This window comes from Mya arenaria, chromosome 1 (genome assembly GCF_026914265.1).
Source record: "Mya arenaria isolate MELC-2E11 chromosome 1, ASM2691426v1".
Classification (NCBI taxonomy): Eukaryota; Metazoa; Mollusca; class Bivalvia; order Myida; family Myidae; genus Mya; species Mya arenaria.
In genome coordinates this window covers 7,023,552-7,036,241 of record NC_069122.1, presented here as the reverse complement: position 1 = coordinate 7,036,241, position 12,690 = coordinate 7,023,552, and the positions used below count along the sequence as shown (strand labels likewise).

General features: G+C 35.4%; 1 protein-coding gene across 7 annotated transcripts in view; it reads left to right on the top strand.

Annotated features, from left to right (window-relative positions):
- The window catches only part of LOC128244897 (ligand-gated ion channel 4-like), a 109,398-nt gene that overhangs the window by 84,967 nt on the left and 11,741 nt on the right, over window positions 1-12,690 (top strand). For all 7 annotated transcript variants that reach the window (XM_052963217.1, XM_052963290.1, XM_052963419.1 and 4 more), the window contains exons 2-6: window positions 5,786-5,901; window positions 6,200-6,345; window positions 9,416-9,570; window positions 10,476-10,885; window positions 11,375-11,503. In XM_052963217.1, coding sequence (XP_052819177.1) covers window positions 5,865-5,901; window positions 6,200-6,345; window positions 9,416-9,570; window positions 10,476-10,885; window positions 11,375-11,503 — 877 coding nt within the window. In that variant the 5' untranslated portion in view covers window positions 5,786-5,864. The remainder of the gene's footprint in view (window positions 1-5,785; window positions 5,902-6,199; window positions 6,346-9,415; window positions 9,571-10,475; window positions 10,886-11,374; window positions 11,504-12,690) is intronic.

Here is a 12,690-nt window from a genome sequence, read left to right as displayed (position 1 = left end):
GTACTTTTGTAAAGCGATACTTGCTTTGTGTTAATAAACAACATTGAAGTAATCTTTTCCTGACATAAATTTCTCGAAACTTCTTCTGCTCAGAAGGCTTAATAAATTAGCCAAAATACGTACTTAAATTTGATAAAAGAACAATGTTTGTTTCTGATTATCATAGAGATACTTTCAACTTAAAGTATAAATAGTCTTATGGAAGTAAATATTACATGAATTATTTAATGAAAACAACAGAGCGCTTTGCTTAATCATTTAATAAGGAACTTAAGACCATTCGAGAGTAAAGCTAAAGGTGGATTAAGACCAGTGTTAAATACGTTGATAATTTTATATACATTGCCCAGTACCAGAAAAAATATCATTATATTCTCACCTAATAACTACTAGCAGAGCAATACTGATTTCGGCCACCATTTTATTACGTGATATGAAGCAACTCTCAATTTCAAAAATAGTATCAGCAAATGACTAGTGTTGTGTTACAACCTGATTCGGATACCTTCCTCTGCACTTTTCCTGGAGTTGGAATGTCATTTGAAAATCGATATCAGCTTGGCTATAATCGGTGTTGACAAGTGCTAACAGGAGCACAGTCATTCTGATTCACAAACACAAAATAGTTTGCACTTCGTTGAAAACACATTGATATCAACAACCAATAAGCAGTGTGTGTATATACCACGTGATAAATTACGTCATATATGCTACGTCGGAAGGCAACATTTTGCTTTAATTGGAGACTTAAATCAAAGATAACTTTCCTTTTACTACACCATTTTAAATAAAACAAAGTCTATGCCGCTTTAAGAGCCACACCTTCCTTTTATTACCGGAGTTTGAAAAGGTAATTAATTTCAAAAAAGCGCTTCGACAAACCTGTTTCCAAAATAATTATTTTACGGTGCTCCGTCAGACGGCCATATTGTAAAAAGGTTTGTCGAAGTGTTTTAAGAAACTAAATTCTCAATCAAATTCTGGTAAAAGACCGAAGGCGGGGCTGCGTAAGCGGCGTAGACTGCGCTATTTTTTATCTAAAAGGGTGAAGACGTAGTAAAGTTATCTATGTTTAAAGTCTTCATTCAGAGCAAAGTATTGCCTTCCGACTTAGCATTATGTGACGCAATTTATCACGTGGTATACACAAACTGAATAAGGCTAAGTCTCAAGTGCAGTCGAATACAAAATATGGTACTAAAGCTCTCTCATATGTTGCAATCGAAATTATCGCTCTTTATGTCAGAAACATCGCTTCCATGGAAGGATTTAAGGAGACTATGTCTAAATGTTCATTATCATACAAGATGTTTATTCAGAGTGCCTGTCGTATGCCTTGATTGAAATATATTCGCAAATTTATAGTTTATTGAAATAATTGCATTAAATACCTCTTTATAAAAATGATATTTATGTATTTTATGTCTTTAAATATTGTCTTAGTGATTTTCATTGTATGAATCATGTTTTGGCTTCTTCATATACTATCGAATATATTGTTAAATAAATAGGTGTATGACGGAGTCGGGTCAAAAAGGCCCAGTACCAGAAAGACCCGGTCCAGAGAGGCCTACTTTTAAAATTAACCTTGAGAAAAATGTATTATTATGCCTGTCAATAAAAAATGTTAATGAAACGCCTTTTGATTTTTTCTGTCACCACTGTAAATGGTGCAATTCCGAATTCCTGAAATGATTTAAAAGATTATTTAAGACATTATGCTATTTTTATAAATATTAACTTCTATATATCTAAGAGAACGACAGTTATCAAAGAGAACGAAAGTTATCAAAGATAAGACATCAAACTGGGCCTTTCTGGTACTGGTCCTTTTTGTTACTGGGCCTTTCTGGAAGTGGGCCTTTTTGACCCGCATTCTGTATGACTCTCAATCGTACGTTTGGTAACGGATTATGCAACATACACTTCGATATAGCAAAATGATTTAGATGTAGCTTCAATACATTTTTTTCTAATTTAACTAACAGTTAAAAAATGTGTTGTGATTTTTCTTTCGAGCTCGCATATAGCTATGACAAACGAATGCATTGCCTGACAATTCGCCATAAAGCCAAACTCCAAGATCACCGACACTTCTGTCAGATGAAAATGTGCTATTTACATTAAGGCCTGCTATTTGTCGGTTTACGTTAGCCCTATGTACTTTTTTAATGTATTTAGTTCCTCCTTATTCTCCATGATTCCTGATGCCACACCATAAAATCTTACTTTCAGTTTATCTCTATTTAGTACGTGCAGTTTGTAGAATTATCTCCTCTCAAAATATCTTTGTAAATAAAAACATATCGATGTATAAATTGAAAGCATTAATTAAATTGAAGAAAACATTAAGATTGTTACGGAAACATAGATGTACCCTCCTCATGCTTTCTTTTTGTATATTTATTGTATCATTTGAAGTGTGGATGACCATTGACTGCGAAATATAGCATTCATGCTTTACTGTTTGTGTACGCATGGAGGCAAATTACCTTATTTGTGTGAAAATAGCACTGAATGACATCTCAATCCGTCGCATATACCAGCATTGTCATTAGTCTGATCTTATATTGTATATATAGAAATAATTAAATATTTCAAAAAATAAACTTGTAGCGTGTTGACTATAACATTATATCAATGCAGTTTAGTATTCAATATATTTCTAGTAGAATATTGTTTGACCTAATACCTAATTTTTCTAACGTAATTGTGCTTTTTTTAGAAATGATACAAGGCGTTTCCATTGTAAATATGTTTTCTGTTTGCTTTGTTTTCTCGGCTTATTTTTCCTGCATTGAAGGACATTGCATTCATTTAAATACACATTGAATATAAATTGCCATGACCCTATCTGGAACAGTATTGAGTGTTCTTGTTTTGTCTCTATTTTGTGGACACAAGGGCACCGAAACAATTACAATCTCTGGGATCAGATAATTGCCATTTCGTGGACAATTACGGGTTGTCGCAGACATTTCATATTGGCCATGCTTTCAGTTGTGGTAGATGGTGTTATTGTCTTTCTTTGTCATAAATAACGTGGCTTAAGTTAGGGATATTAGGACATATTTTTAACGCAAGTATGGTACGATCCCTTTTTCGAATTAAATTATCTGAGAGGTTATTCCCTCTTTTTCGCAAAAAACTTTGCCAGCTGCCTGTTGTGAATAGCCGGGTAGCAACCCCCGTTTCACTCAAGAGAAATTCCAACAATAATCAGTCAATAGATTGATTAGTTAACCTATAATAATATAACGATCATATCCTTGTTTCTGATTTGCTAGAGCCTTTTGTGTGCAAAAAAACACAAATAAAGAAAAACAAAAAAACTGTGTAAGATGTCCATGATGGTGGTCAAAGTTGACTTTAATAACATGACCTCCTTTTAAATGGAATAAAAAGGAAGTACTAAATTTTAATTCTTTCAAAATGTCTAGATGTATTGACAGTAAATTAGAAAACAAATGATTATTCAGTGCACGAAAGAGAAATGTATAATTCTAAAAGTCTCTATTAAATGGTGTGTTGTTTTCATTAAAGTAAGTATTTTCTTCGTAAAAACATAAATTGTCCTCTGTTTTCACACAATATCTAATTAAATAATGATTTAAGTCTATATTTATGTTTCTTCCGAGAAACATGATAATAAACATCGAGTAACCGTAACTATTTTTGCATTAAAGCCGTTGTCTTATAACATTTTCTGCCATGGAATATGAGCTGTAATAGAGCCATGTGTAGGTGTAATCTCATATAGCGCTTGTGACCAAAAGGCAGCGATTATTAGCGGATAGGATTATAGTTTTAAGCTGGCTATTAAGCCTTCCTTGGACGTGATTTATTGCAACCGCACCAAGGTGACCCGCAGAGCTTGGTCGGCCCTCATGTTACCGTAGTTAAGTCGGCCCCATGTTATCGTAGTTAAGTCGGCCCCCATGTTACCGTAGTTATGTCGGCCCCATGTTACCTTAGTTAAGTCGGCCCCATGTTACCTTAGTTATGTCGGCCCCATGTTACCTTAGTTATGTCGGCCCCATGTTACCATAGTTAAGTCGGCCCCATGTTACCATAGTTATGTCGGCCCAAATGTTACCGTGGTTAAGTCGGCCCCATGTTATCGTAGTTTGGTCGGCCCCCATGTTACCGTAGTTAAGTCGGCCCCATGTTACCTTAGTTAAGTCGGCCCCATGTTACCGTAGTTATGTCGGCCCCCATGTTACCGTAGTTAGGTCGGCCCATGTTACCATAGTTAAGTCGGCCCCATGTTACCATAGTTAAGTCGGCCCAAATGTTACCGTAGTTATGTCGGCCCCAATGTTACCGTTGTTTAGTCAGAACCCATGTAATCGTAGTTTAGTCGACTCCATGTTACCGTAGTTTAGTCGACCCCTATGTTACCGTAGTTATGTCGGCCTCATGTTACCGTAGTTTTGTCGGCCCCCATGTTACTATAGTTGTCGCTCTCCATGTAACCGTAGTTTAGTCGTAGTGGCTGACCCATCTGTCTTCTCGTCTCTCGGTTATGTAACGTTAAGATGACATTCATCGTTGTTTTAAAACCACTTTGTGCTGAATAAATTATTGGCTTTTCTTTTAAACTCATTAAATGGTGGGATTCATTTTCCCTTTGATGCTTTTAAATTCCTAATAAACTGCACGAGGCGTGCGTTGGGATTATGCCATAATGGTTCTAATAGGCGCGGGCGGCACAAGTAGTCCGTAGAAACACCAACACCTACGTATCCCCTTCGTATAATGCTTATTATAATTATAAAGCTTCTTTTAAGTAAATAATGCGATTTCCAGAACTGATACTTATTATATGTTCGACAGACTGGATACAATGTCGACTTAAGTCCTTTTCCGTTTTCCGATATACTTGCGGTCTTGGGCTTAGAGATTCCATTAGCTAACATTCTATAACTATTTGCAAGAGTTTACAGTGTAAACATGGTCTTCAAAATAAAGTGTACATTCAGATGGACATGAACGATTCTTGTTTGGTCAAACGGACTAAATAAATGTGTAAAAGCCAACTTTAGGTGTTTTGTATTGTTTTAAGCCATGCTATTTAAAGAATCTTGTTTGGACAACGGACTAAATAATTGTGTAAAAGCCAACTTAAGTGTTTTGTATTGTTTTAAGCCAAGTTATTTAAAGAATCGTGTTTGGACAACGGACTAAATAATTGTGTAAAAGCTAACTTTAGGTGTTTTGTATTGTTTTAAGCCATGTTATTTAAAGAATCGTGTTTGGACAACGGAGTAAATAATTGTGTAAAAGCAATCTCTAGGTTTTTCGATGTTCCCATATTACTGTATTGTGTGAAAAAGATTCGAACGGTTTCTAGTTAAAAGACCGTGAAGACGTCTGACATTTAATTTAGATATTATGGTGTGAACTTTTTTTTAAAAAAGCGTGTTATGGAGGTGTTTCTTTGTGACGGGTTTTACGAAGACTTGTAGAATGTTGCGCATTTAATAATGTTTTTCGTAAATGGTGAGAATATTTACTCCTTAGATAAAAAAATCCCTTGTGCAATTAAACTGTTAGCGTCAACCCCAAAAAGGAGCATGGAGAAAAACAGCAAATGTTAAGTTGTGCTGCAAAAAATATCACGAAGGAATTGAGAAGCGCGGCACCGTCAAAAAGCTTTTAGACTTCTTAAAATATAAAAGAAGTGTTAGTATTTTTATTACATCAGCGTTGGTATTCTGTTATAGAACGATGCGTGAAAGTACTTTTAGTGTTGAATTGCAAAATTACCCGTGTGTCATTTCAGAATGCAAGCATGCGTGACATGAGACGTAAATGACATGTCTACCGAGGAAATTAGCAGACTGGTTTAACGCGGCGGAGAAATGGACTGGTTGCTAATGGCCTGCCTTGCAATAAAAGGTAATAAAATTCGCAGAAATAAATTGAGTTCTCCCCAAAAACTGGATTTAACCCATCAATTAAGCGCCGTATTAAATAGATCCTATTTACTGGTTAAATTTCGCATGACAAGTGGATTGATCGTTGGGGGGTTTAACGTTGAGGAGGCTTGGGCATTCACATCTAGTTGTTGGGAACTCTCTGTATACTGTAAAATAATACAAAATAATTTGGTGAAAATATAAACTTAAAAATATATGTATTTAAATTCTATATACTTATATAATGGTTAATGATGTTGTTGTTGTTGTTGTTGTAGCGATGTTGGTGATGGCAGATGAGAACGAATACCGGCTGGTCCGGGACCTATTTGTGGCATACGACAAGCGGGTACGACCCGCAACACACTGGAGCAAGCCGGTCAATACTACCTACGGCGTAGCCCTTGCACAGATCATCGACGTCGTACGTATACGAGGGTTTACGTATGCTCTTTACGTAACTTTATTACATATTTCATGTCATAGTTGCGTTTACCAAATTCATTTTGTATGTGAAACAAAAGTGTTTTGAGATACTTTTTTGTGAAGATAAATCGAAGAAAAACGACCAGTAGTAATTCTTAATTAACAGGAATATGATTCTGCAAATCGCACATTCACCACGCAAATACGTGTTCGTTCCGGCTGAAAATACACTTCGCATTTTTTAGCGTCGAACGTAAACAGGGTGAGGAATCACGTGACTTCAGCGGGGTTCTCACGTTTGTCAAGAAACTGATGTAAACAAACAAGAAACTGACAGTAATTTCTAAATAACTTTATGAGAGAAAAGATAAGAAAATATTTCTTAGCCTGTAAAAGATTATGCTGTTTTCTACTTTTACCAGTTGAATTATTTTGGATTTGCTTGTATTTTAAAGATGGAATCCTTTGCCAAAAAATCAACTCAGTTTTAAGTTATATCCTCGGCTTATCCTTGGTCGTTAATTGTGTATGATGTTTGATAATGGAGAGGGAGCCGAGCACTACTTGTACAGGTGTGAGAATTTCTTTGCACAAGTGAACAGCGTGGAATCGGTATAAATAACACAAACTGTACTCAGGTTGTTCTCGTGAGTAAAGCAATTATTCACTCATTAAAATTGCTTAAGACACAAGCATTACACAACAAGACAATACTAGGAATAAGGCTTGTTATTGGCAACAAGTTTTGCATTGTAAGATAAATGAATAGGATCTCTGACTTAATCCTCGTTGGGTCACATCAGTAGCGTCTGGAGTTTTCTAGATTGGATGCTAACGTCTAACATCTGATCCTAGATTGGAATGGTCATAAGCGCACTAAACGAGCAAGCAGGTACTTTTTTACAATTATGATATCAAAGCGTAACACATTCTATTAGATAATTGTCTTGAGATTCGTAACAGAAAAAAACTTTTTTGGTGCCAATCTGGTGTACAGTCTCTTTAATTCAATGTGTAAACAGGTACATCACTATGAGTTTATTGGTGAATTGAGCAAGCATGATAAACTGACATAAAAACAAAGTATGTTAATTTCCCTCACTGCCAGTGTTAATCTAACACTCGTCTTGTATTCAATTTACATAAACTATTTTCCCCCCACTTAATTCTATTATATAGTATATCTAAGTTTAGATTCGTGACATGTGTATATATAACTATATGTATTACGACGATGTTCACTTGTATAAGTCGTATTAACTGTCCGTTCTATTCTGTTATGCTCTTTTCGTAATATGACTTAACATATTGCATGCTTTTTATGCTTTTTATACTTGTTGAAAACGTATTTTATCATAGAGCGTGTTAATAAAAAGATGTTGTCAAAATTTCAAAGAAAACCCTATTCTAGAGCAAAAATGTTTACTTGAGCAATTATTAAAAAACATTTAATTTTACTCAAATACATTATTGGCTGTAGAATACGTTTCCTTCAAATCGTGACCAAAGGCTTTTATCAACATATTCGTTGGTGAAATATGCTTTTAAAATGTGTTAATACATAAGTTGTCTTTAATAACTTTTGATGCTTTATGATAAAATGAATTGAGACTAATATTGAGATTTGACTTAAGTTTGATCGTGATATTGTAGCCAGGAGTTGCAGGACACAGCGCCTGACCGACCTTTTTTTATTTAAGATTTTAATAACTCTTGTTAACTGATAGTATCAGTCCGCCTCTATTGGCCCCCATGACACACGGACAAAAGCCGTCCCAGCTGTAGAGCCGTGGACGTCGGCTGTCAATTGTCACTCATTGTCGGCGTCGTGGGCTTCAGATGAAGAGATTACGCCTGAGGAAACAGATGTCATTCTTTTTCTATCTATGACGTTTTGTCTTACTCGTAATATCATTGAAAAACAATAAATATCAAATACATTTCCGCGATGCTATAAAGGAAAAAGTTTTGCGCAGATTAACATTGATAAGAATAATAGTTCAGTATCCTGTAAATGAGCAAATGCTCTTACCATATGTTGCGTATTTCTCATGTTCAAGATCGAAATCTGTCAAATCCTTAAAAGGTTTCGGTTTTCAGTCTCCTGGTTTTATTAGTTGAGTTTTACATTGTTCGGCGAATTAACGTCATGATTGCATCCGACTCAGAAATACATTGGTTTCTGTTTTAAATAAATCGTTGAAATGGTAGTCAAAATTATTAACAAATGGAAATTACTGGCAGACTGAAGGCTTTTGAAAAATTCTTTGTTCCCGTCCTATACATATAATTCTAGTAAGTTTTATTAAACTCATACAAACTCGACCCGTAATCTACAAATCTTGGTTCGTACTCAAAACGTAGTTTGATCACTGAAAATTATGCTTTGCAACTGTGTAAGTATCCAGACGCTAATGCCGCCTTGTTCGAAAAATTATAAAGTTCAAATGCCCTCGTTTAACGTGTGATTGTGAATAATAAATACTATATTGAGTCAATTAACTTATTGAAAGTACTTTAGGAAACACTCAATATTCCAGCGACATAATTTTCAAGTTTGGGGGATGAATTTGTTCACCCTCGCAATCGTTCAATTTACATGTACAATCTACTACTTGTACCACCTTTACCTGTTAAAATACCTGCATATAGCGGTTAGCCGCATCGCGGCAATACGCCGCGTGCATGTTTTTCGGAAGTCCTACCCGATAGCCACAGATGGAGGCGGCTATGACGCGCACCACCGCGTTGGCTCCCGCGGTGGCAACGCATCCTTTTTCAAAAATAAAGCGTGGTTGTTAGTGTAGGCCGATATTGAAATATACGTATTGTGTGTTGAACAGGCGAACTCCATTTTCAATTACTTAGTTTTAACACTTTAAACGACTTAAGATACTTGATTTTGAAATTGAAAAATGGAAAAAAGTACTTCTTGACAACTGTTTTCTGAACGCTTCCCTTTAAAATACAGTACACCAGATTTTAATTTTCTTACACGAACTTAAATGACGCTAACGTATTCCATTCTTTGCACTTGGTAGTTAAAGGGGTTGCTTTCTCTATGTCAGGACGAGAAGAATCAGATCATCACAACAAACTGCTGGCTCAATCAAAACTGGCTGGATCCGAAACTACGCTGGGAACCACAAAAATACGGCAACATTACAGTCATAGGGGTACCTTACACGGATATTTGGAAACCAGATGTTGTTTTATATAACAAGTAAGTAGATTACACAGACTGTGAATGGCAGTGTTAAGCTTAACAGGTGATCTATATAAGACAATGATTATAACATTATGCCTTGTGGCTCAAAGCACTGTCTTTTTTAAAGTGACACTGTTATTCAAATGAATACATACACATGTATAACAAACATAAATTTTGAGTGATAAACATTTAACTACTTACTAAATAATGTTTTTAAGGAAAATATTAATTACTGATAACAAGTTTATAACCGTGTATTTAGTAGCTCAAAATGCAAAAAAATAAATGATTGGTGAATGCTAAAAGATTTACTGTGATCTACTATCGTCTCATAAGGTAGAAATACCGTGGTTTCTGCACCTTTCTTTCAAATTAAACGCAGTATCCTTTATAAGAATCATTGTTTTCGACATTTATTAATCCTTTTGGTAAATTAAAACAATTGTATTAAATGTGGTAAATCTTATTTGGGAGTAAGAGTGAATATTTAATATTTGACTTATGGGCTTGTCCGTTTAGTTTTCATTATATAACTAGTCTATCTCCGATATGAAAGGCGTTGAAAAGGGCATTTCTGTAAGAATGAATCGTTGACCTGTCGCGTGAGAAGCGGTCCCCAGTACTTCTTTGCCATTAAACCCTGACATATCACACTTTGTTAAAATGCATGCCTCTTATCGAAGGGCATTGTGTATTCATAACTAAATTCATTTGAACAGAGTACACAGCAGTACTTGGCCTGATCAGTGAGAAATACGTCTCAATCACTGAGGGATTCGGTGATGAGTCGGTATTCAGTAGGATGATCTCATTTAAACTGCCACATTAAAACAAATGTTCAGTTGGGGTTTAAACAGGTTATCAATTGTTAAATTAAAACAATCAAATGATTTTTTTCTCACCATTTACGATTTCAGCGCCGATTCCAGTTCTACCGTGACATCTATAAGCTCCAACGTGATAATTCACTACTCCGGTAACGTGACGTGGCTTTCCATGTCAATCTTCCGTAGTTCTTGCTCAATTGACGTCAAATATTTCCCATACGACGTTCAAAACTGTACAATGTCATTCGCGTCGTGGTCGTTCGGGATAGACCAACTGAACATTCTCAGTCATTCCACTGAGGGTGATGTCTCAAACTACGTTCATAGCTCTGAATGGAGTCTCCTTGAGTATACACCCCGGAGGCAGCTGGAGAAATTCTCGTGTTGCCCGGATGATGTGCCTTTTATGAAGTATGACATTGTGATAAAGCGGCGACCGCTTTTCTACCTGTTTAACATGGTTATGCCGTGTATCCTGATCACCCTGGTGGCGTTGTTGGGTAATGATGATGACATTAATTTTCTTAAAGTTTAGTTAAACGATAAAACGTTAGTTGTGCCATTATTTTTGCTGTTGCATTATGCTGTTATACGTATAGTTGTAATATGAATGTTGCTGGATTGTCTTTTGAGACGCTCGCTTTTTTAATTGTCAATAAAGCCTAGGATATCCACATTTGGTAAAAGTTTTAATGTATGATATTATGAAGTTTGTAATACCGTTTTACTTTTAAGGTATATTGCACGTGTATATGTTTTAATGAGGACAGTGAGTAAAGGTTAAGAAAACTCGCAAATAAACGTTATCTTTAAATCAAAATCTTTATGTCAATTATTGTTATTATTATAATAATGATGAAAATAATAATAATAATAATAATAATAATAATAATAATAATAATAATAATGATAATAATAATAATAATAATAATAATAATAATAATAATAATAATAATAAATGTCTTCTAATTCGTTCTGTAACCATGTAGGTTTCTACATGCCCCCAGAGAGTGGTGAGAAGGTTTCAATGGGAATTACAACACTCCTGTCCATCGTCGTCTTCCTCATGATAGTCTCAGAGAGTCTCCCGCCGACATCGGACGTCGTACCGCTCATAGGTGAGTCCATTTCCGGTTGATACATTTATTCTTTGGGTTTTCTGTTTCTTGAAGACGAAACACGAGCTATTGTGAAAGCCTAAGTGTCGTCGCCGGCATAGTTGTGCTAAATCTTCAACATTTGCAAGGTTTTAAAACGGTGAACATGTTGCCAGATAATCTACGCGAGACATGTGTAACATTGGCCTTAAACCTGACCTTTTAAGTGTTAAGTGAGGTTCCTTGTTTGACAAAACAAATATTTCATGAGTTTTGGCGTTCGCTCTGCGGCCCTCTTATTTTATTATATGTCTGAACACGAGAATTATACTAACATAAACACCGTCATTAATAAAATATCGACAAATCCGCGCCCCGCTCAAACCTTGTAAAGAAAACTGCATATTCTCAATATTTAATTTAAGAACAAGCCTGTTTGCGTATCCCGTTCTAAACGCTGTTCACCATTTCCCAGTCAATATGTTTCATATTCGGACACTTCGACGAATCTTGTCCCTCTCATACTCATGTTAAGTAAAATGCAGCTATTCAATATTGAAAAAAGGACAGGCCTTCCAGTTAATCCCGTTTTCATCGCTGTTCACCGTTTCTCTGTTAAACTGTTTCATATTCGGACACTTTATACTTTTCTCGGTTTTCATTTTAACCAGCCAATTGTATAAACAATGGTAAATAATTACCTCGGTAAGTAAAACCACCGGTAAATTCCGTGGTAATATTACAAAGCCGGTAAATGCGTTTGTATAAAAGTGATTACAAAGGCGGTAAATTTACCAGGTTAGGGTGAAAGTTTAACCAGGTAAATTTTACCAAACTGTCCCATAATGCTATAGAGTGACGTCATTTTCTTAACAGCTTGGAGGTATCATTTTTATAATAAAATCTTCCACATTTCATTTTTATAAAATTCTTTGTATTTCTTTTAAAAGGCAGATTTAATGACAAACTTAATTAAATCGGTCAAACAAGTTACCAAACAATATAGTACAGAATATTTATAAGCCACTTCTGTGGCTGATCAATAAAATCATGCAAACCTTCAAGGGGTAGGTTCATTCTTGAGGTGTTACTCTTTACTTCATACAAAACGGTCAACGCATACCGCAGGAAAATGCGAACATTATTGCAATGAGATGCAAGTAATGATGGCACAATATATCTGAATAATTTAAAAACAAAAATAAACT